This window comes from Eublepharis macularius, chromosome 2 (genome assembly GCF_028583425.1).
Source record: "Eublepharis macularius isolate TG4126 chromosome 2, MPM_Emac_v1.0, whole genome shotgun sequence".
Lineage (NCBI taxonomy): Eukaryota > Metazoa > Chordata > Lepidosauria > Squamata > Eublepharidae > Eublepharis > Eublepharis macularius.
The window spans coordinates 233,049,576-233,074,708 of NC_072791.1; the positions used below are offsets into that span (position 1 = coordinate 233,049,576).

Genomic DNA, 25,133 nt, shown 5'->3' on the forward strand with positions numbered 1-25,133 from the left:
TGGCAAAGGTACCAGACAAGGTTGCCCATTGTCTCCACTGTTGTTTATTTTGGTCTTGGAAATTCTAATGATATAGATTCGAGAAGACAATGCAATCCGTGGAATAAAGATAAAAGATTTTTCCTACAAGGTCAGAGCATTTGCAGATGATATAATGTTAATTGTGGAAGATCCAATTGAAAATATGCCTAAGGTAATAGAAAAAATTAAAGAATTTGGAGATTTGGCAGGTTTTTATGTAAACAAAAAGAAATCAAAGATACTGTGCAAAAATATGACTAAGTTAAAACAGCAGCAATTGATGGAAGTAACAGACTGTGAAGTAACAAATAAGGTGAAATATTTGGGAATTGAACTGACTGCAAAAAATATAGATCTATTCAAGAATAACTATGAGAAATTATGGACTCAAATAGAGCATGATTTGATTAAATGGAATAGATTGAACTTGTCATGGCTGGGAAGAATTGCAGTAGTTAAGATGAATGTGTTGCCAAGAGTGATGTTTCTGTTACAGACAATACCAATTATTAGGGACTCTAAGCAGTTTGAGAAATGGCAGAGAAAGATATCGGACTTTGTTTGGGCAGGCAAAAAGCCTCGAGTGAAAATGAAAGTGTTACAGGACGCGAAAGAGAGAGGCGGAATGCAACTGCCCAACCTAAGACTTTACTATGAGGCAATCTGCTTGGTTTGGCTGAAGGACTGGATGACGCTGAAAAATCGCAAATTGCTGGCCTTAGAGGGATATAAAAAATTATTTGGATGGCATGCATACCTATGGTACGACAAAGTAAAAGCAGACTCTATGTTTTTGCACCACTACATTCGGAGAAGCCTCTTCACAATTTGGAAGAAGTACAAAGATTACCTACAAGAAGGAATTCCCTCCTGGGTGGTTCCATATGAAGTAATAGATCCGAGAACGGTTGACAATGAACAACAGTGCTTAACGTATAAGGAGATAACGCGAATAGAATCTTCTAAAATAAGAATAAAGACGCAACAAGAGTTGTCTCCAAATTATGACTGGTTTCAATATAGACAAGTTAGAGATCTTTACTACTCGGACTGTGCGAAGGGAGGGATAAGAATGGAGAATTCAGACTTAGAGAAAGTAATTTTACAAGAAGATAAAAAGGAAATCTCTAAGATTTACAAAGTGTTGTTAAAATGGTACACGGAAGATGAAGTAGTTAAAGTGCAAATGGTGAAGTGGGCTATAAACTTTAATAAAGAAATAACAATGGAGGCGTGGGAATACTTGTGGAAAAATACATTGAAGATTACGACATGCACCAGTATCAAAGAGAATCTCTACAAAATGATTTATCGTTGGTATTTGACACCAAAGAAAATTGCGCTAGGGAATTTGAATATGTCTAATAAATGCTGGAAATGTAAAAAGCATGAGGGATCCTTGTATCACATGTGGTGGACTTGTGAGGTAGCTAGGCAGTACTGGGGGGAAATAATAAGAGTAATGAGTGAGATTTTACAATTTCAAGTTAATAAGAACCCAGAACTCCTGCTACTGAACTTGGGAATGGAAGACATTCCAGCACAATACAGGACATTGTTATTTTACATGACAGCAGCAGCTAGACTTTTGTACGCGCAGAAATGGAAAGTACAAGAAGTGCCAACTATTGAGGACTGGATTTATAAATTGCTGTACATGGCGGAGATGGATAAAATGACAAGAAAATTGAGAGACCTTGACCCAGGACAGTTTAACACGGACTGGGAGAAGCTGAAACGATACTTGGTGAAAAAATGGGAGGTGGGAGGACTGTGGCAGTTCGAAAATTACTGAAATATAACAAAAGGAGAGGGGAGTGACTATACCGGGGGGGGGGAGAGAGTTAAGTGAAAAATTCTAAGCAATTATTTTATTTGATTAGTATGTATAGTTGGGTATTAATAGTGTTATTATTATAAGGATTATAAGGATAGAATTTAATTAATCTTTTATGCTGGTAGATAACTGTACAATGGAGAATGAATATACATTAGCATACAGAATGTGGGTCTAATTGATAGACTTATGCTGAACGTGTACATGAATTGTTTATTTTTGTTGGATAGTTTTATAATGGAGAAATTAGTTAATTAAAATGGACAAGATATGTAAAAGAAAGCAAAGAGCAACATATAGAGTATAAGTCAAACTGACTGATTTATAATAAATGTATGCAATGTTTATAGAAGTATTTGAAGTTATGCATAAGGAGGGACAAATTGTTTGTCCCATTTTGAAGTAATTAGAAAGAGTAAGATAGAGTACAGGTTATCAAAATGATTATTATTATTATTATTGAAGAAGATAAGTTAAGAGTGTTTTACTTTTACCCATTGGGGAAGGGAATTAGAGATAGCACTATGTTACTACAGATAAGCTTAGAAGAGTTTGAAAGTATATTACAATAAGCAAAATAAGTTTGAAATGAGTAGAGGGAGAATAGATAAGGGGTTGGAAAACTGTTGGAAGTCAACAAAAGGGGGGGGGAAAGGGAGGGGGTTAGAATTGGAAAATCTAAGGGAATGTGATTGTAATAAATATTATATGTGTCTAATCCAATAAAAATTTTTATTAAAAAAAAAAAAAAAGGTCCCAGATTCCAGTTTGGTCGCTGTTGCAATCACAGGGCCAGTCCAGTAATTGGTCATTTGCTAATACCAGTAGCCCTCTCCTCTCCTGGTTACACACTTGCAAGTAATAATGTCACCATACTATTGCTGATAAAGCAAGGAACGAGTTCTGTGGTTGCTTTTGTGATTATTTCCTACCTGCCACAACAAAAGAAAACCGCTGCTGGTTTTCTTGGTTGGCCCCCACTTGGTGTTCCCCGTATAGAGCTTTCCTAGGGGATGCCAGTAGGTTATAGAAGCAAGAAATGCATTGTTTGAAGTGTTCCAAAGGATTGTTCAGGTGCAAGTACCAAAATATTCTTGGGTCCAACTTGCTGGATGTGTGATCTGTATCACCAGAATGATTACTAGGTTGGGGGAAGAAGGTACGGCTCTTACATGCTGAATGAAGTTTTGTCCTTTGTTAAACTTCTGTGCTGTAATTGGTGTTGTGTGTGTTATGAAGGGGTAAGCTGGGTTTTTGACGTAATTGGATTCATTCTCCAAGCCAGTTTAAATGGAGATAGCATTTTCTGGTGGTGTGATGAAGGCATGCATCTAATATGTCTCAATTATTTGTCTCCAGAGAGCCACAAATACGTGGAATTTGATTTCCTTATCAAAGGTCAGTTCTTGCGAATGTCCTTGGTCAAACACATGGAAACCGAAAATATCTCTACAGTAAGTCATTTGGATGGGTTTTTAAAAGAGATTTAATATATAAAGTTTTTGACAATTGCATCAGAAAAATAACACTTAACTGAATCTTAAGCATATTTACCAGATGTAAGTACCACTGAACTTTTGGATTTTCTGCCTGGGAGGAGTGCTTATGATGGCAATTTTACCTTTCATTTTTGCATGGATAAACGAACAGTGGTACAAATATGGTTGTTGTGGATTTTCCGGGCTGTATAGCCATGGTCTTGGCATTGTAGTTCCTGACGTTTTGCCAGCAGCTGTGGCTGGCATCTTCAGAGGTGTAGCACCAAAAGACAGAGATCTCTCAGTGTCTGAAGATGCCACCTCTGAAGATGCCAGCCACAGCTGCTGGTGAAACGTCAGGAACTACAATGCCAAGACCACGGCAATACAGCCCAGAAAATCCACAACAACCATCGTTCTCCAGCCATGAAAGCCTTTGACAATATAGTGGTATAAATAAATGCTACAGAAACACTGGGGTGCCGTCTACCATCTACTGAAGTTACAGACCTTCTCTTGACCTACTTAAGTGTCGCAAGACAGCTGTGAAGCCTGTACCTCCAAGATCCATAGAGATGTAAATTGTCTGGAAATTTTAAGCCATGGGTGGGGGGGGGACTTTTCCTGGAAAAATAGAAATTTTGAGCAACATTATGGTATATATGCAATACTTACTTTCCTATCAAATCTCAACTTTTTAAACTGATTTAATTACATAAAATGTCATTTAGCATATAAAATTGGACTATTTAACATACTTACAGAATTTTAAAATATAAATGTATTAGATCGTCTTCGTCCTTCTGTGCAGCCCCACATTGGGACTGCGCAGGCGCAGGCCAGCCGCGGAAAAGATTTTTCTAGCTTTTAGAGATGTGAAGGGGACGTTCGGATCCACCGCGCATGCGCGCCGGTGTTCCCGCCAATTTTGAATGCATATATATCCGAACGTCCCCGGCATTCCCTCAGTTCCTTTTTCGCCGCCGTCGAAAAGGTTCTTCTTCTCTAGCGTTATTTGTCTCTCAGCGTCTCTTCGGAGTTTCTTGGTCTTTTTCCTGTGCTGTTCGGTATTTTCTTGTGTCCATCTGTCGGGGAATACCGTTCAAAATGTCTCAGACGTCCTTATTTAAAAAGTGTCTGAAGTGCGGAACGAAAATGACACACTCGGATGGCCATGAGCTCTGTCTCATCTGCCTGGGCGAGGGGCACGTCGTGGAGCGTTGTGCGGTGTGCATGTCTTTCACCCCGAAAGCGAGGAGCGATAGGAAGGCCAGGCTCCGTGCCTTCTTGTGGGATGCCAACCTTCTCCCCCCCAAGCCATCGGGCTCTTCGGGAGATAGGCCCCGCTCCGCCGCTCCGTCACCGGCGCCGTCTCGTAAGTCGCCAGAGCCGCTTCCATCGGAACCGACGGGGCAACCCGTTCCGGAGGCCCGATCTGACTCCGGTTCCGGGGATCGTCCTTCGAGTCGGAAGGCCAAGAAACGTCCGTCATCCAAATCGAAGCCCTCGTCCAAAACTTCGGCCACAGAGGCTTCTTCGGAGCCCCCGCCTAAAAAGGCCAAGGCCAAGTCAAAGGCCAAGGGCCGTGCTCCGTCCCCGGCTCCAACTGTGCTTCCCGGTACTCCGCCCAGACTGGTCCTGATAGCTGACGATGTGGTGAGTCTCCACACCCCGTCACCTCCTTGCACGCCTCCTCCGTCGGTTCCGGAGGAATTCCTGTCGTTCCCCGCCTTTTTCGGAACCATATCAGCCATTCGAGCGTTCCCTGCCGTCTGCCCCGGCGCCTTCGGAATCCTCCGTTCCGATGCCGTCCGCCTCGTCGGTTCCGGCAACATTCCGCTGGCCTGCCCCGGTACCTGCTCCTCTACCTCCTTGCCAGTCTGTCCCAGGAGTGGGGAATATGGCCTCCTGGCAGGATTTTGTGGCCTGGTTCCAGCAGTCCGTGCCCTTCCTGCAGCATCCTTCGGTTCCGCAGCCTTCCGTTCTGGCTCAGCCGATTGTGCACCCTGCGCCTGCTCCTCCTGCGGCTAGCGTGCTGGTCCATTCCTCGGTTCCTATGCCTCGTCCTTCAGCCCCAGTTGATCGCCGGACTTCGGTTCCGACGCAAACGCCGGCAGAATTTTCAGATTCCGAGGATGAGGAGGGCCTGGCTTCCCCGTCAGAATACTCTTCGGATGCGGCTTCTGACCCTTCCCCGGATGACACCGTAGGTGGGTCCCGTTCGTCGTCCCCGAATGACGACTACAGGCTGTTCTCCGAGCAAATGATGCGGATGGCCGCCGCGCTGGAGATAGACGTCTCCTCCACGACCTCCAAGCCCAAGAGTAAGCTGCTGGAGGCACTGTATTCCGGGTCCCCCGCGTCGGTGGCGTTTCCCCCTGTGGAGGATTTCGTTGACAGCGCTCTCGTGCTCTGGCAAACACCGGCGTCCGTGTCCGCAACGGCAAAGAAGGTAGAGAGGTACTACCGTTTAAAGCAGGATGATTGCCCGTACCTCTTCAGTCATCCGAAACCCTCGTCCATCGTGGCTGAGGAAGGTCAGGCTCGGTTCCGTTCCGGTTCCTCGTCGGCCCCGGCGGACCGAGAAGGCAGAAAGCTGGATGGCATGGGCAGGAAAGTCTACTCGTCCGCGTCTTTGGGATTCCGTATTGCCAACTTCCAGGCCATAATGGGGTCCTACAATCTGTTCCTCTGGAAGCGGCTGTCCTCTTACCTTTCCGATCTCCCCGAGGATCGCCGCCACTTGGTGAAGGCCCTTCAGGCAGAAGCCATACGGCTGTCAAAACAGCAGATGACAGCGGGCAAGGATGCTGCCGATTCCGCGGCGCGCTCGATGGCGACTTCGGTGGTCCTGCGTCGACACGCCTGGCTCCGGTCCACTGCCCTGCCGCCAGAGAAGAAGGCGAAGGTGGAGGATTTCCCATTCGAGGGGCCCCAGCTCTTCTCGGAGAAGACGGATGAGTCCCTCTCCCTGATGAAAAAGAATCAGCAGACGGCCAAGTCCCTCGGAGTCGCCCCCTCAGCTCAGTCGTCGGGTCCGAGGTATCGTTATGGTCGGTTCCGGTCCTACCAGACCCCTTACCAGCCTTACCAACAGCGTCAAGGGCGCTTCTTTTCGGGCCAGTCCTACGGTCACCGATCCTATTCAGCCCAGCAGCGTCACTCTTCCAGGCGCTCCGGCCGGTCCAAGGGCAGGCAACAGCCCTCTTCACCCAAGCCTTCGACCTCGGTGCAGAAGCCCTCGGTCTTCTGACTAAGCCTGAACGCTCCCCTGTTGGCCTCTGAGGACACTCCCTCTACTGCCCGGTTCTTGGACAGGCTTCGGCCTTTTTTGCCCTGTTGGCAACTTGTTACATCTGACACTTGGGTCCTGTCTATTGTGGCCCATGGTTACAAATTGTTATTCGTTGATGCACCTCCCCTTTCTCTCCCTCCCCGTTGTTCCCCATGTTGTGATATTGTGTTACACAATAATGTTATAGAGTTGGTGAACAAAGGTGCTGTCCGACTGGTCAATGTCGCTACTTCCCCTTGGGGATTTTACTCGAGGTATTTCCTGGTGGATAAGAAGGATGGAGGTTCCCGGCCCATTTTGGACCTTAGGGGCCTCAACAGTTATTTGAGGGTTGAGAAATTTCGGATGTTGACCCTGGCACGGGTTATAGAGCTCCTGGAGGTTGGCGTTTGGTTAGCTATTCTAGACTTGAAAGACGCCTACTTCCACATCTCCATTTTCGAGGGCCACAGGAAGTACCTGCGGTTTGTCTATGGGGATTCTGTGTATGAATATACGGTGTTGCCCTTTGGGCTGGCCTCTGCACCCAGGGTCTTCACGAAGTGCATGGCCACCGTGGTGGCATACCTACGGTCCAGGGGATGCTTTATCTACCCATACCTGGATGACTGGCTCCTGGTGGGACCCTCAGCTGACTCTCTCCAGGCCCATATTGCCCTCACTTTGTCTGTACTGGCTAGGTTGGGCTTGGTGGTTAATGGGGATAAGTCCGTCCTTACTCCAGGCACGGCCATTAGGTTTATTGGGGTTCATCTCGACTCTCCCCGGGGCAGAGCCTTCCTGCCCCCCGATCGCCTGACCAGGCTTTCCTCCTTAGCCCGTCACTTCCTGCATAACCGTTTCCAGACTGCCCTTTTGATCCAAACGTTGTTGGGCCTTATGGCCTCCTCCACAGGGGTAGTTTTTTTCGCACGCCTGCATATGAGGCCTCTGCAAAACTGGTTCGTCCGGAGGTACAACCCCCTCACTATGGGCCAGCATCAGAAATTCTCCATCCCCAGGGTGGTGCAGCGCTCCCTGGCCTGGTGGACTGTCCCTGAGAACCTGTCCGAAGGTTGTCCCTTTGGCCCTTTCCTGGCAGAGGTCACCGTCTTTACTGACGCCTCCAACTTGGGATGGGGAGGGCGCTGTGGGCGGCTCTCAGCCCAAGGTGTCTGGTCCCCAACTGAGGCATCCATGCACATAAACCTTTTGGAGCTTAGAGCGATCCGTTACTCCCTTGCTTGTTTTGCAGATATCATTCGGAACAGGAGGGTTCAGGTCCTGTCGGACAATACCACGGCCTGCTATTACCTCAACAAGCAGGGAGGAACGGTCTCGCTCAAGCTCTGCAGGGAAGCAACGACTCTCTGGACGTGGGCCATGGTCAACAACGTCCTTCCCAGGGCCGTTCACATTGCCGGGGAGCTCAACACCGCAGCAGACACACTGAGCAGGGTGTTTCTACCTCAGCACGAGTGGTCCCTCAACAGGGTTTACCTCCACCAGGTCTTCCGATCATGGGGCACACCACTCATCGACCTCTTCGCCACGGTCCACAACAAGCAGGCCCCGCTGTTCTGCTCCCGGGCCGGAGTTGGCCGTCACTCCCTAGGGGATGCTTTTCAGATACCCTGGTCCCCGGGGCTCTTTTATGCCTTCCCGCCCTTTCCACTCCTGCACAAGGTCCTCTCCAGGATAAGGGCCTTCAACACCCACTGTATCCTGATTGCCCCACGGTGGCCCCGCCAGGATTGGTTCCCGCTCTTACTCTCCCTTTCACGGGGACGGTGCCTAGCACTTCCGCCGGCCCCGGACCTATTGACCAGGGACGGGGTCAGACACCACAATGTGGCAGTTCTGAGCCTGGCTGCCTGGCTCCTGTGCGCTCCGGAGTAGGCCTCTCCTCGGAGGTTCTTAAAGTCATTCTGAATGCCCGGAAGCCATCCACCAGGCTATCCTACCAGAGGAAGTGGTCACGTTTTTCCCAATGGCTGGCCTCAAAAGGGGTCTCTTCCTTTGATTGCCCTTTGCCTGTGATTCTCGACTACCTCCTATATTTGTGCTCACAGGGTCTTGCCTTCTCCAGCATTAAGGTCCACATGGCTGCGATCTCTGCTTTTCATGAGCAGATTGATGGAAAGACCGTTTTCACTCACTGGCTTTCCAAGCAGTTCCTAAAGGGCCTGTTTAAGACCTTCCCTCCTAGGGCCCCGCCGATTCCTCAGTGGAGTCTGTCCCTGGTACTCTCCCAACTGATGCTCCGGCCCTTCGAGCCCCTATCCACCTGTCCCCTGTCCTTGCTCACACAAAAGGTGGCCTTTCTGGTGGCGGTCACGTCCTCTAGGCGTGTTGGGGAGTTGTCTGCTCTGAGGTGTGACCCTCCCTTCCTGCAGTTTTTCCCTGGTACGGTCATGCTCCACACTAGCATGGAATTTCTGCCCAAAGTGGTCTCCAAATTTCACCTACAGCAAAAGGTGGTCCTCCCTTCCTTTTTTCCAACGCCCTCATCCCCAGGGGAACGGGCACTACACACATTGGATGTAAAGCGTGCTTTATTGTTTTATTTACATCGCACCAAATGCTTCAGGAAGTCTCCTGCCCTGTTTTTATGTTACTCTGGCCCTCGCAAGGGCTCACCTGCTTCTGCCCAGTCCATCTCTCGCTGGATTGTGTCTACGATTAAACTTTGCTATCAGCATGCTGGAGTCCAGTGTCCCTTGTTGGTTACCGCTCATTCCACTCGAGCGCAAGCTGCTTCTGCTGCCTTCCTGCGAGGAGTGCCGCTCCGGGACGTCTGCCAAGCTGCGACATGGTCCACTGCAGACACTTTCATCAAACACTATTCTGTGGACGTGAATGCACGGCGTGAATCAGCTGTTGGCACGGCTGTCCTGCATTCTTTGTTCCAGTAGACACTCACACCCGCCCCCATTGGTGAGATGCTAATTATTCTCCCAATGTGGGGCTGCACAGAAGGACGAAGACGATAAACAGGGTTTCTCACCTGTAACTGTTGATCGTCGAGTCTCTTCTGTGCAGACACACATTCCCTCCCACCTACCCCGCTGTGAGTGCTTGGTTTCTGAGTTTCTCCGGCGGCTCAGGTGAACTGAGGGAATGCCGGGGACGTTCGGATATATATGCATTCAAAATTGGCGGGAACACCAGCGCGCATGCGCGGTGGATCCGAACGTCCCCTTCACATCTCTAAAAGCTAGAAAAATCTTTTCCGCGGCTGGCCTGCGCCTGCGCAGTCCCAATGTGTGTCTGCACAGAAGAGACTCGACGATCAACAGTTACAGGTGAGAAACCCTGTTTTTTTCTATGAGAAAAATTGCAAGTACGCCCAGTACTTGAGAAAGAGTTGCAAAGGATTGCATGGTATGCAGCCCATGTATCTTAATTTTTTGGTAAGAAAACTAAACATTGAAGTTGAAAACAAATTCTATAGTAAACAAAAGAGAGTGCATTATTTGGACAGAAACACTCACAGAGTCATGCTAGGTAGAACTACTAACATATTAAAAACATTATAGCATATTAGTGAATGCTAAAGTTATTTAAATTTAAACAATAATAGTTTCTTGAAAATGTTGTATATGTCTACAGTATACATAGGAACTATCATTATCTAATGCTGTAATCTGTCTTACATTTAAAAAATTCATAATATACTTTTTGAGTAACAGCCTATCCTTCAATTCATTCTTACCAAAAGCAAAAGGGGTGGTGGTGGAGAGCTTCCCCCCAAATTCCAAATTTTTCAATCAGAAAAAATGCAAAAGTCCTTAAACTTATTAATGCTATACATTTTGAGTGAGAAAAACTTTTCTTATAAAGTATTTCACTCATTCTATGTCAGAAAATATTTCATAATTTCTTTTCAGAGCTCCCTATAATTTCCTTTTTTGTCTTTTGGAAAAATTGAGAAAGTTCGCAGATTTTTTAGTGCTGTACATTTAGAATGAGTGGAACACTTCTAAGACATTTTCTTACTCGAAAGGAGAGAACCTTTCATTTTTTTCAGTATCCTGAAAATTTCCTAATTTTTCCATTGGAAAAAATTGAAGCCCCCAGACCTTTTCATGCCCTACTTTTTGAGTGTGAAAGACCTTATCTTAAAAAGCATTTAATTCAACCTAAACGAGAAAATATTTCATAGTTTTTTCCCAGTATTCGCCCAAATTTCCTAATTTTTCCATTGGGAAAAATGGGGGGGGGGGATCATGGGGGGAAGGTCCCCCCCCCCATGAACATTTCTGAGCCTTCACACTTCAGGGGATCCTAATGAATTAACGCCTTTTTAGTCTTGCCATGACTCGTGCCTTATTTTATGGCCTACCGCCAACAATACTGCGTTCAGGGGGCCATCCTAGCTCAGAACAGCTGAGTAACGGTACAGTCCACGTCTCAGTCTCTGCTTGGGAGTGTTTCAGGCTGTTAACGCTGCCAAGGAAATGTTTGTTAATCACAATAGCTGGCTGACCACTTTCTTGGTGTTTTTGGCATATGCAGGAAGAAGTGGTGGAAATAGAATATGTAGAGAAGTATATGGCTCCCCAGCCAGAGCAATGCATGTTTCATGATGACTGGATCAGTTCTATTGCAGCTACAGAAGAATGGTAAGAGGAAGTCTGTTAAATTGTTCAGGTTTCTCCATTTTTTAGCGTAACTTGCTACGTATACGTTTATTTCTCATGTTAAAGGCTTCTGCATGGAAGCAACCGTTATCAGTTTATCCATACTTCTCCTTAAATTACTCTTGATGTTAATATAAATTTAATATAGGAATGATTTTTTCATCCCCCTCCCCTTTTCACTACCATTCAAATAATTTTTATCCAAAATATTTATTAATATTTTCCTTTTCTGCAAAAAAACCCGGGTAGAATCCAAAACGGGTCTCTCTTGTGACCCTGCAAAAGCTTGGCTCTCCGTGTCTGAACGGGTGCAAGGTTCCCCCGTGGTTCTTTTTCCTTTCCCCGAATCAGAGTTTCAGGCGTGAATGCTTGTGACCATACTGACTGGGCCAAGACAGGAAGTCACCCTCTTTGCTAAAGGGAGAGGGAAGAAAGCATGTTCTGCAGATGAATGAACTTGCTTCTGGATCAGAAATAACCCTCAGACACTGAAGCAAATCGGAGTGCTTTGAACACTATCAAATATGGGAAGTACAGAACTCTCCAGGACCTGAGCTGTATCATCCAGCATTACCTCTCTCTTGCCAGGATTCAAGGTCAACTTGTTCACTACTACTTGACCACAGTGGCCAGGCAGTGGCTCGAGATACTACCACAGTGTTGAGTGATCTGGACACAGAAATATAGAACTGAGTGTCATCAGTAAGCATAGTTTTAGGTGGGTAGCAGTAGAACAGCAAGATTCAAATCCAGGAGCACCTTGAAGATTAAAGATTTCCAGGGTGTAAGCTTTAGAAAGTCAAAACTCCCTTCAGAGCTCCCAAAACTTCCAAAAGCTTATTCCTTGAAAAACTTGTTAGTCTTTAAGATGCTTCTGGACTCACATCTTGCTGATCAAGAAACAAAAAAATTAAACAGCATGGGATAGAAAACAATCCTTTTCTTTAAAAAGTTTTAAATTTTATTTGAAAGGAAAGAAAATAAAGACAATAAACAATAGATAAAATAATATAAGCAAAATATATAACATTACACAAAGACCATAGAAACAGAATATATAACAGCGTATTATACTACAAAACTATTTCTTCTCTCCATCCTCGTGCTTATATACACTCAACATTTTATATTCAAAATTTTAAAATGTTAATTTTACAGTTGGTCTACTTTAATAACAGCTATTCTTAGTTTGTCTTAGTTTTTAGCTATATAGTCAAAAAAGTCTTTCCATTTTTTCTGAAATTCTAAGATTGCTCTATTACGTATATAAGAAGTTAAATTGGCCATAGACGCATGTTCATACTATTTGTTCATCTACTCAGTCACATCTTGGTTAGATTCTGTCTCCCATTTTGCTGCATATACTACTGTTGCTGCCATCACCATATATTTAAAAAGTTCACTGTATGTTGTAATATCATTACTAGGAAAATATTTAATAACGTATTTTTGGGATTCAGATCAAAGCAAAACTTTAATACCTTTTGCATCTCTTTATGTATTTTTATCCGTTATTTTCTTGCCTTTTTACATGTCCACCAATGCTGTGTTCATATATTGACATTTCCAACACCTTCCACTATAATCCTTGTTAGCTTTTGCAATGTCTTTAGGGTAATATAACATCTAAAATCATTTTATACCAATTCTCGGAGAGAAACAATCCTGTGGAGCCCCAAAGAGCAATTCCCATGTTGTACAAGCAAATCCTTTGAGTCTGATTGGTAAGAAAGGATTTAAACCATTCCGAAGCACCTCCTGGATCAGTACTGCTACCTCCAGTATGGCCTGGACCACTGTATCAAAGGCTGCTGATAAATCCAATAATAAACCCAATTTTAATACTGGTTTTCTTACTGGAAAAGTATTCTTCAGTAGCCAAAACATTAAACTTCACACAAAGTGTTTCAAATGCCCCAGCTGATGTGTCCAAAGAAAAAGATATATGCAACCACAAAATGTTTACTTGTTTTTGAATTCTGTAGGATTTTGACAGGCTCTTATGATCAGACTTCTCGGATCTGGTCAGTAGAAGGCAAACCCATAACAACTCTTGCCGGGCATGTAGATGTCGTAAAAGATGTGGCGTGGGTGAAGAAAGGTGAGTAGGCTTCAGTTCATTGGGGACCCCAGAATATACGCCAGCCTGAATGCTTCAGGTGTCAGTTTTGTACCAACTTAACTAGACTTCTTTCATCACTTCTTCTGACTGTGCCATTTATTCTTCCTCCAAAGAAGTGTAGCAACATTTATACCAACATTTCCAGGCAGAAATTAAGAGAGACCCACTGAAACCACGGGTACAAAGGATTTGGTCTAAGGCTTCTGAGGGGCAAGGATCTTACATTTCTTTGGGTTATGTTAGCAATAAATTTAATTACAGGGGGGGGAATGTACAGGTGACTTTCATAGTCTGTAAAATTAGACGTTTCCTTGGCTCTGTTCTATTTTCCTGCATGCTCTTGATATGCTGGGCCTGTTTATGGGTTATTGGTGTTTGGGGTGTGTATGAATGTGTGTGGGGGGGGGTTCTTTTGCGAAGCTTCTCTCTGTTTATCTTGGGGTGGAGCTAACTAGATGGTTGACTTCAGAAGAGAATCTGCTTTCTCTGCTTCTGTGCCTTCAGATGGCTTGTCCTGCTTGCTGCTGAGCGCCTCTTTGGATCAGACCGTCCTGCTGTGGGAGTGGAGTGTGGAAAAGAACACGGTGAAAGCGCTGCACCGTTGTAGAGGGCACGCAGGAAGTGTAGAATCCCTGGCGGTCGATGGCTCAAGAACCAAAGTAGGTGTCCTCAACTTTGCCTCGGGAAGGGGGACGTATGGTTTGTTTTGTTTTTTCAAGCTTCCAGAGGCAGGCATGAGAAGTGCAGCTTCTCCTTTGTAAAACACCTGGCCCAAAACACTGCCTTCTCCTGCTTTCGTGGGACTGGGCCCCCCTAAGCCTTGCGTCAGGCTGCTCTAGGCTGATCCGGCACTGGGCAGGGGGTTGGACTAGATGGTCTGCATGGCCCCTTCCAGCTCTATGATTCTATCAGCCCACGCTGTGTCCTTTTCTGCTGCCAGGGTGGTCTGCCGCGGTGTGGAGTGCCTTCCTCCAGCATCGGGCACTTCCGTCCGTGCAAGACCACTGCCTTTCAGTGTGCCAGAAAGCACCCAGCGCCAAAGGAAGGTGCTGTGTATGCGATTCAGAGAATGCATAGGGTAGTTCAGGCCATCAATCTGGTGTCTCTCCTCATGTACGTGTTCGAGGTAATTGTGTTTCGGGTGGGGACTATTAGGGAGAACTGATAGCAGGGAGCCTTACTGAGACTTGACTGCTTTTTTGTTAAAATGTGGTGGGCTTTTCTTTTTTGTTGCTCCGTAGTTTTGCAGCGGATCCTGGGATACCCTGTTAAAGATCTGGTCTGCAGGTAAGATCTTTCTCACACACTTGGTTCGGTTGGGTGGTTTCAATTTGTAGCTTACCTTTCTTTCATCCTGGAGTTCAGAGTATTTTATGTGGGATTCTCAGGGGCTCTCCTATCCAGGCAAAGGCGTGATCAAAACTGCTCTAGTATCAGCAAACTCTGACTTGGAGAGTGCCAGGAATTTTACCCACTCCGGTGTGAAGACTACATAGGTGTGCATACTTTTGCAGAGTACAGTGAGCTTAGGGTTCTCTGGTTTTTATGGCAATATTCAGAAACTAGCGGGAGTTTAGGTGACTAATTGTTCTGTGATTTAGAGATAGAAAATCAGGATATAAATAAAACTATTTGGTTTTCTGATTCTAGATTCCTAGCTGTACATAATAGTATTGAGAGTTGGAGAAAATACATGACCTCGTTACTCGAACCAGATCACTTCATATCACCAAGGCTCCCTTTAACCCACTGCCTGTCTTCTTTCAGAAGGTTCCTCTGTATTTGTGGAGCCAGGATAAAAGTACTCTCCCTGGCATGTTACACAAACTGCTTCCGGTATACAGGTACAACCTTTCCGATGTGCATCTGAAGCAGTTTGTGTTTCTTTTGGGACCTTTAAGCCTGTGGGTCAAACTTGATACCGTATTTTCAGCAATGGAAGGAAGCAAAGATCATTTTATTTAGAGTCAAAGGGACAGCAAAAGGAAAATGCAGAGTGATACAGCTAACTCAAAACTAAGCAGAAGGGAGAGAAGAGAGAGGAGTCCAGGTTTCCTTGAAGATTGTGGTGAGAAAGATGGTGCTTGGATGAGACAGAGTCGTCGTCTGGTTCCAAAAGGGTACCTGGATCCAGATTGATGTCTGAGTCCCAAGGGTCACAAAACTAAGGGAGCACACAGGCTCAAGGAAGTCACGGACACACACAATTTATACAGTGTAATTCATCAGTGTATTTATCATAAAGTCCCAAACCTACATAACCATAAATCCCAAATTATTGGCTGGTGAAAATTCCAAATCAAGAACCAACGTTCAGTATTAATTTCCGCTAATGCGGGATAAGTTCACTGTTTTCCGCTAATGCGGGGTAAATTCACAATTACTGGCGTCCACGATTGTTGATGGTAGCAGCAGCGACACAGCTCGCCGAAGTTGAAGCAACTGTGTTCACCTAAGGTCAATGTCCACGGCAAAGTCAATATCCACGGCAACGAGCTATACCGGTCTCCTTATCCTTTCACTTGTTTCAAATCTACTTTCTTCTTCAGGCCGTTAATTCTATAACAAACCATAACGAAATAAGCTGCCATCCAGATAATATCTCGAAAGACATGTAGCCAAAATCTATACTTACGTCAACATCTTATTTCCACAATTTAGACCTCCAATCTGCAAAGAGCAGTGATACAGTGGGACAAGTAATGAATAATCCCCAATGCTAGCTTATATGATATCCAATTAAATCACCCAATCGCTGCTTAAATAAGGAACCTCCTGCAGCTTCCAGTTGTCAAAACCAACTGTTACTCACTCAGGATCGATCCCCTCTATGCAACAATAGAAATACATTCAATAAATATACATTCCATAAATACAATGATTACAATAAATAGAATAAATATAATAATTACTCTTAAAATATCATAGTTTTAATGCTAGTTTGGTGTAGTGGGTAAGAGTGGCGGGACTCTAATCTGGAGAACCAGGTTTGATTCCCAGCTCCTCCGCTTGAAGCCAGTTGAGTGACCTTGGGTGAATCCCAGCTCTCTCAGCCCCACCCACCTCACAAGGTGTTTTGTTGTGGGGATAATAATAGCATACTTTGTAAATCGCTCTGACTGGGCATAAGTTGTCCTGAAGGGTGGGATATAAATCGAATGTTATTATTACGTTATTATAATTACCAGCCATCCAAGACAGGCCCTTGACAATAGGTTCCTTGGGGGTCTCTTGGACTTGGTTGGCATTTTATTTCTCCCATCTGTATGGCTAGTTTTAAGTTATCTTTCATGACAGAAAATATGCTTTACAAAACAAGGGAGGGTCCCTGGTGGTTGTTTCCCCATGTCTGATACTCCAGAGATGCAAGATTCCAATTGTGGGGGCATCTTGGGTGACTTATCCCCAGTGTACGAGTGTGTGTGTGTGTGGGGGGGGGGTGCCTTCTGGGCAACAGGTCATTTTCAGTAACTTTTTTCATAGTTCTGCGAGACTGAAATACATCAAATGAATGTCCATTTTGAAAATGTGAACCTATCGGTCACTGGCAAATTTGATGTTTCCCTCCGCCCTCTTCTCTCATCAGCCACCAATTCTGGAGGCCATGGAACCTGTGCGAACAGAAAATCATGCTAGCGGGGGGAGGCAGAGATGACCACAGTTACCCTCAGCTCATGTTTTCACGAATAGCATATCTTGTACAATTGGCAAGGTGCAATCGTACCAGTTCCCACCACCTCACTGCAGCCCTTCAGGCCATTTAGCTTTTTATCCGCATGTTCTTCAGAATCCCTGTTCTGGAAGACGTGGAGGTGAGGTGGCAGGAAAGATCAGTGTCTGCAAACATGCATTGAAGTGAGGCTGCAGCTTAATTTCCGAAGTCATTTCATTAGATCAGTGGTGCCCCACCGTTTTGGTATGGCGATCCACAAGTCTTGATTTATTTTGTACGGTGACCCATCCAGGGCTGATTCAAGAGACAGAGAAGTTGCTGGGGGTGGGGGGGAGAGTGAGTTGAGGAGATGCAGGAAGATGGCAGGTGCTGCAGCGGGGAGAGGGCCGTGAAGCGGAGGTGTTTTGCCGTCTTCTGGGCATGGAGCAGGAGTCACTGGGGCGGTGGGGGTGGGTAGTTGTGAATTTCCTGCGTTGTGCAGGGGGTTGGACTAGATGACCCTATAGGTCCCTTCCAACCCTATGATTCTATAAGCGCTGCAGGGGGCTGGGCAAGAGGTTGGGTTGGTAAGGGGCAGCATCTAGATGCAGCCTACGTTGCCACATGCTACTTTCTCTCCTCTCGCTTTTCCAGGCACCGAACACCTCCCGCCTCCTCTCCAGCCTCCCCCTCTGCTTCTTCAAGCTGCTGTTGTAAAGTTATTAGTTGCCAAACAGCTTTTCCCCTTTCATTATTGTTGCAACGGTTGGGGGAGGGCAATTTAAGAATGTGAAAAGCTAGAAAGGAAGGAGAGGACAGAAAGAGAAGGGTACAAAGGGCAGGAGCACCATTCGATGGCTGGCCTGCAACCTAATTTCAGAGTCTTTGTGAACCACTTTTGGGTCCTGACCCACAGGTTGGGAAACACTACATTAGATATCCCAATTTGAGAACACTCAAGAATCACGTTTGCTTGGGTGTTGTCTATTTTGAAAGCCTGCCGGAGAGCACTTAGGTCTTAAAACGTGTGTGTAACACGCTTTCCATGGAATGGTGTTAGAATTCACTGGTATTTTTGGAAAAACTTTACAGATCTCTGACATTTGAAGCACGTGTTAGGGGTTACTTTAATGTAACAGGTTTTGTAAGGAAAAATTTGAATATTTTACACTGAAATTCCGTTTAGGTAATAGGGAACTGACAAATGTGATTTTTTTTAAAAAAAACTTTTTTACTCCAGTGCCTACAGATGAAGAAGATGAACTGGAAATGGAGGAAGTAGCTGACAGGCCAAGGAAAAAACAGAAAACAGAACATTTGGGACTCACAAGAGTAAGATGAAACTGGGTTGTGTCAAGTTCCTGGATGGATACGTGGGTCAGGGAAAGGGTATTTGAAACCTGTGGCTTAACACTTGGCTCATTGAATGGGAAGTATGTCCCCTTGTGTTCAATGAGGCTTACTTCCAAGTAAGTAATTGTAAGATTGCAGCCTGGGTGGGCAGACTTACAGCTGCTCTAACACAGTGGTGAAGTGGTTCGGCTGTGAATCAGCACTCTACTAGTTCGACTCCCGCTACTGCCGTGAGCTCAGTAGGTGGCCTTGGGTCAGCCACTCCTCTCAGCCCCAGCTCCCCAGCTGCATTGTGGGGATAATAATAATACTTGTTCAGCGTTCTGGGCGAGGCACTGATCTGTCTAGAAGAGCACTGTTGTTGTTGCTATTATATAATAAAAAATATTGACCAGTTTCTCCCAATCTCTGTTTCCCTTCTCTAGACTCCTGTTACAACTCTCTCAGGCCATACAGGAGCTGTTTCTTCTGTACTCTGGTCAGATGCAGATGAAATATGCAGTGCATCTTGGGACCACACAATCAAGGTGTGGGATGTTGAAACTGCAGGCCTCAAATCAACTTTGGTGAGAACATTTGTAATCTCGGGTCGCTTTCCCCCATATTGGTAGTTGACTAGCTTCTACAAGCTTCTTCTGTGACTTCTAAAGGACGTCATAATTCCTTATGATTCCCTTGCTTCTTATGTAGACTGGAAGCAAAGTGTTCAACTCAGTTTCCTACTCTCCGCTGTGTCGGCGTCTAGCTTCTGGAAGCACAGACAGGCACATCAGGTTATGGGACCCTCGTACCAAAGGTGAGTGAAAGCAAATAAGAGAATTTTACAGTGTGCATGAAACAGCATTTAGCTAGTTAAGCATTTAACATACATGCTTGGCATATTTTTGGTTAAGATTTTCCAAGCAAGGTGTAGTTTTATAACCTGAGAATAGTGATGTGGTTGGGAAAACTCGCATTGCTAAACCAGAAAAAAGCATGGTTCACGCTCACTTCACTTTCACTTGAAAAACTACGGCTGTCAGTGCCTGTTAGAACTACTGCCACTTTGTACCTGTTTTGCTTCTTCTGTTTTAAGAACCTGAAGTGGGGTTCTGCTGGTCAGGTGGTTGACCAGCCTGTATTGTGCATGGCACAATTATTTATTTATTTATTTATTCATTTATTTATAGCCCACCCTCCCCACAAATGCTCAGGGCGGGTCACAGCAATATAATCATATGAAGATAAAACATATAAATACATTTAAATTACATTAAAATCAAAACCAACAATATGGACAATCAAACCCAAGATGGCAGCCTCATCCACACTTCCCAGCACAACATAATCAAAGGGGGAGAGGGGGTACAGCTGATTATTTCTACTGCAGCTACACACATGAGGGGGGGGTTTTAACCCCAGCAGGAGACCGGGTGGGAGGCATTTCCAAGGAAACCTTGGGCTGGCCTCAACCATACGCCTGGCGGAACATCTCTGTCTTATAGGTCTGCCGAAAAGATAAAAGATATTGGTGGGCCTGGGTGTCCTCTGACAGAGAGTTCCACCAGGTTGGGGCCAGGACTGAAGACACCCTTGCCCTGGTCGAGGCCAGCCAAGCCTCCTTGGGGCCAGGGACCAACAGTAGATGTTTTCCTGCTGATCGAAGTGTTCTCCGGGGTATATACAGGGAGAGGCGGTCTCTCAGGTATGCTGGTCCCAGTCTGTTGAGGGCTTTGAAGGTTAAAACCGAAACCTTGAACCTGATACGGAATTCCATGGGGATCCAGTGCAGCTGCTGCAAGATCGGAGTAATGTGTGCTGTATATGGTATACCCATCAGAACTCGCGCACGAGAGGTCTAAAGAGTCTCTGAGATGCTATTGTCTTTGTAGCTTGGTAAACTAAAAGCAAAACTACTCCAAGGAGCTAGTTATGTACTGTGATATGCAGTAGAGTTATACTTTGAACTTCAGGTACATGTGCCAAACATGGGCCGTTTTTTATCTAGATTCTCTATGCACCAATCTGATCTCATATCCTAGTAGAAATTCTATTAAAGGTTTTGTTTCTATAGTTTGTTTTTTCTTTTTATATTGTTTCTTTGTATTATTTGTATGTTTTGTTATTCCTATATGTTGGTTATTTTTGTTTGTTTTATTAGTTTTCATGCAGTTGTACGTAGATTTTTAGGTTCTGTTTTTTTATTATATAAAACTCTTTAACAAAACAAGGTTAAAAGGGGTAAATTCTATTAAAGATTTTTGTGATCCAGTTATATTTAGGGAATCTTTTCTTGTTGGTTTCAGATGGTTCTCTGGTGCTCCTTTCACTTACCTCGCATACTGGCTGGGTGACATCAGTCAAGTGGTCACCTACCCATGAACAACAGCTAATCTCTGGTTCTCTAGACAATCTAGTCAAAATTTGGGACACAAGGAGGTAAATGTCCAAGGAGCTTTTCATAATGGGTTCAAGTAAGAATGAAGGAACAACTTTCGAGGCTGTTTGGGAAATGTACTGAAGAGTGCTTGACCTGTGACAGGCCATAGGCTCTTTTCAGCAGCGTTATCTCATTTGGATTTACAAGTCTGAGTCTGCGGAAGCAAATGTGCCGTAAAATTTCATTTGAGAACAGCACTCTTATCATCTGCGTGTGAAGCAGAAATAGCCCCTTTCCTTACTGAACCTTTCATCATCGTTTGTTAAAGAACTGACACGGGCAGGAGCTGTACATAATTAAAGTGAGGCCACAGGGTGTCAGATCCAGGTCTGTCATGCCTCAGGTGGGGTGAGCCCCCTTACGCTGCCGCCACTCTGGGATTTAGGGTTCCTTGGGAAGGCCCAGAGTGCCCCCCCCAACCCTTCTGACCTCCGTAGCTTGGCCAATAAACAGGCGTGAGGACCCGGCAGAGTAACAACAAACAAAAGGGTTTATTTGCAAGGGGGGTCAGTTAATCAAACAACAAGCAAACAAGGTGCCTTAGCGACAGTAGATGGGTGAAAGCAAAATGAACCAAAGGCCCTAGCGCGACTGAACTCCCGGTCCCTCTGTCTGCCAGGCCTGCCTTCTCACCCTACCTGGGTGAGGGCCTCTCCCCCTAGCAGGAACCTCCTCTGGCCTGCTGCTCCCTGGGAGAAAGAATACAGGCTTTTTTCCCTCCCAGACTTATATAGCACTAGCCCCCTGTGTTCTGATTGGCCAAAAAGGGCACCAAAATGGCCCAGGGGCTCCTGGGAATCGTAGGCAGGCCTACTCCTTCTGCTAACAGGCTTCTGAGGCCTTGCTAGGCCTTCCTGGCACAGCCAGATCATGACAGGGTCAAATCTTCAGTCAGCCGTTGAAGCTTGCTGAGTGAGCTTGGGGCAATTGCATACCCTCAGTCTTGCTCAGAGGGTTGTTGTTGGTAAAGTAAAATGGAGGACAGGAGAACAATGTTAGCCACTTTGAGTCCTCAGTGGGGAGCAGGGTATAAATATCTAAATGAATAAAAATACACCTTCAGACTCAATCTTGGAAGAATGAGTCGGGGCAGGAGAAGCTTGTCTGTCAGGAATCGTTGGGCTGATTTAAGTAATTAAGAGTTCATGGTAGACTTGAAAGAAACACGCTCCCATCTCTGTCTCTGCAGCTGCAAGGCTCCCCTCTATGACTTGGCCGCTCATGAAGACAAAGTTTTGTGTGTGGAGTGGACAGAAGCAGGGGTAAGAACTTCCTCGATGGGTGTAGGTGGAGTGACCATGGAATGTAACGGTGATGTTTAGCTCGGAACAGGTGCTTTAAAAGACTTGGATACGTTTACACAGAACAGCAAGAAGGTGGTTTGCGTTCTAAACCGTTTATGGCTTTTTCCTGCGCTGCCTTTTTCCATATAATGTACTCAGGTCTCCTTTGGTATCATGAAGTTCTTGCTTTCTGATGCTAGACAGAAAGCAGGCTTGTGTTTATGCAGAATTAATTTTTCTGAGTCTTTGAATCATCGGCCCAGTTTGTGAACAAAACCAAATGGTTGTTTTATCGTTACACAAGAAAGTCTTTGTCTCCAGGGCTCCCCTTTCCCTCACCTCTCACCTCACCCCTTGCAGTTTCCTCTCATTCATCACCAGTCTATGGTTTATGCTTTCCACTCCCCATAAAAATTGGAAACTTTTAGTGCTGTGTCTGAACCAGTTGTGAGCAAGGAGCGGCAGATTTCACTGTGTGTATTGAGGCATGGGATTAGAGACCTTGTGGTAACAGCTGGGTTCAGAAAGCTGTTCTGTATCCCCAAAAGACCCCCCCCCCCCGATAATCTTCCACAGATTCTGTCATCCCCGCTCCCCCCGTGGAGATTCCCATATGAAGTTTTCCCTGCTAAGATGGATTTTTATTTCCAGTAACACTGTTGTTATACATCTTGATGCCTTTGCTGGTATCTAGGATTTTACCTTGTTTAGACTGGAAAAATGGCTAGCAGTGAATGGTGTCTCAACTAGATTTTGCCTTTTCCATAGTTGTTGCTGAGTGGAGGAGCTGACAACAAGCTGTATTCCTACAGATGTCGAGCAAGTGCCTCAGATGTTGGAGCATGAAAACTTCTCTCGTTTTCCCACCAGACAATGTTTCTGCTATAGTTTTTTGCAGCCAGTTTTGAAATACCTGTAGAAAATGTGGTTACTGCTTGTTTATAACTACACTTTGTTTCTTTGGTGTGTGTGTGTGTGTGTATGATGATGAGGGCATGTTTTTGTATTTAAAGGCAGATGAATGAAATAAACATAAACTATATTACCTGGACTAAATTTACCTACATTGTAGTGAGATGTATTTTATGAAACTAGTTTTTAAAAAAAATTAAATTATGAGGTTGCCTTTGTGCCAAGATTCCATTAGGTTCGGCAGGAGGAGCCTTAGGCCTTCCCCGCAGACAGCCTGAGGGGTGCAGGTGAAACGCGCTGCTCATTTCCTTGGGGATTCCATTAAAAAGTACTGAAGGTTCATGAACACAGTTGTTATAATGCAACGTGTTGACCATCTCATACAACAGTCCTCAATGGTTTTTTGGGCTGGGAATGTTAAAATTAACTCTTGAGCAGGAAACGCGCCCCCTCCTGCAAGGAAACATGACGATTTACTTTGAATTCATTCTGTGTCGATCTCTAGCAGCCACATCCTGACTTGAATATTCATATCAAAACAGGGCTTTTTTTCAGGGGGAACTCGGGGGAACGGAGTTCCAGAACCTCTTGAAAATGGTCACATGGTTGGTGGCCCCGCTCCCTGATCTCCAGACAGAGGGGAGTTTAGCGGCGCGGAGGGCAATCTCAGCTCCCCTCTGTCTGGAGATCAGGGGGCGGGGCCACCAGCCATGTGACCATTTTCCCCGAGGGCAACCCACTGAGTTCCCCCACCTCTTTCCCCAGAAAAAAAGCCCTGATATCAAATATCAGGCTCCTTGTGCTCACTCGGTGGTGTGTCTAATAAAAACTGAAACGATACAGAGAAGATAGTTAACACTGCAAGGCAGCTTTGTCCTGTCTTGTACACGGAGGGGGCAGCTAAGTATTTACGAAGACTTAATCTGAAGCTCTGTTCTTAGTCTTCCTGAAGAGCTCTGTGTCAGGAATGCTCTACCTTTGGACAAGGACACACTGGGAAGTTAAAATGGCCCATGAAGCTGAGCAGAACCTCTCCCCACACCCCGCTCACCCCCCAGGACTATGAGTCAACACCTTGGCTCAGACCCCACCACTAGAACCAACTATGCCCAACAAGGCACTTCAGGAAGAAGCAACTGCTGAGACAAGGCTGATTATGTTACCACTGAAAGGTGCAAACCAAGTGAGCCCTATAGTGCTGGTAGAGAGATTGGGGTTCGACTCTGCTTGTTCCTGCCTGTCAGAGGCCCACTGGGAGCTTTACCGGTGTTAAAATGGCCAGTTTGTCCCAGGGACTGGGATTAGATGAAGTATCCCGTTCTATGATGACTAGGTCCTGAAATAACGCAAAACATGAATGCGATCAACAGTTTGTGCAAGCACGGATCAGATACGCTCATTGGAACTGGGATGAGAGGCAGTTTTCCATTCAGCTTCCTTATCACACTGTTTGTTCCATCTGTGAAAATGCAGGATGTAACATGGAAGACAAATTGTTAAAAAATCTCCTCTAAGCTGGCCTGGGTGGTGGGAGGTTTGAGCAGGCTAGTTTTTCTTATTCTCTCTCGACCCCCCCTTATTCTCAACATTTCATCCCTGCTCAGACCTCAGGTTGGGTTGTTAAAAGGGGCAGTTGTGTCTGTTTTCTCTCTGGGTTAATCTAAAATATAAAGCGAGTGTATAAAAATAAGAGTCTGATTTAGCCAATAAGAGTGATTTATTTATGTGGAAGCAATAGATTTCAATAGAATTTACTTCCCGTTAAATATGTTCAGAGCTATAACCTAAGAGCCACTGTATTAATTTTAACATAACCGTGTCAAATCAATAAAAAAAATTGTTTGGAATAGCTTCTTGTGCACATAACTGTCCGTCTCTGTTTAATTTTGCTACCTCTCCTACTGCCATCTACGTTTCTGCCTTCCCTCAAGATTTTTGGATCTTGCTAGGAGTCCTGTGGAAGATTTCCCTTGGGAGCATATTCTAGATGGGAGAGCTCTGTTAAGTTTTGTAGCAGCAAAAACTAACGACAAAAGCTAACACAGGCCTTTTATAGCGGCCTATTTATTTTAATGAGTCCTGGAATTGAATACTGCAATTGGTGATAACTTTTATAGGTATAAGTGTTTTTAAGACTGT

General features: G+C 45.2%; 1 protein-coding gene across 1 annotated transcript in view; it reads left to right on the plus strand.

The window, feature by feature from the left end:
• WDR12 (WD repeat domain 12) overlaps positions 1 to 24,843 on the plus strand; it is a 32,788-nt gene extending 7,945 nt beyond the window's left edge. The window contains exons 3-13 of the mRNA XM_054972002.1: positions 3,218 to 3,312; positions 11,129 to 11,235; positions 13,239 to 13,354; positions 13,880 to 14,034; positions 14,617 to 14,662; positions 18,268 to 18,359; positions 18,806 to 18,946; positions 19,071 to 19,176; positions 20,666 to 20,798; positions 21,989 to 22,061; positions 22,851 to 24,843. Coding sequence (XP_054827977.1) covers positions 3,218 to 3,312; positions 11,129 to 11,235; positions 13,239 to 13,354; positions 13,880 to 14,034; positions 14,617 to 14,662; positions 18,268 to 18,359; positions 18,806 to 18,946; positions 19,071 to 19,176; positions 20,666 to 20,798; positions 21,989 to 22,061; positions 22,851 to 22,928 — 1,142 coding nt within the window. The 3' untranslated portion in view covers positions 22,929 to 24,843. The remainder of the gene's footprint in view (positions 1 to 3,217; positions 3,313 to 11,128; positions 11,236 to 13,238; positions 13,355 to 13,879; positions 14,035 to 14,616; positions 14,663 to 18,267; positions 18,360 to 18,805; positions 18,947 to 19,070; positions 19,177 to 20,665; positions 20,799 to 21,988; positions 22,062 to 22,850) is intronic.
• Positions 24,844 to 25,133: the final 290 nt, after the last annotated feature.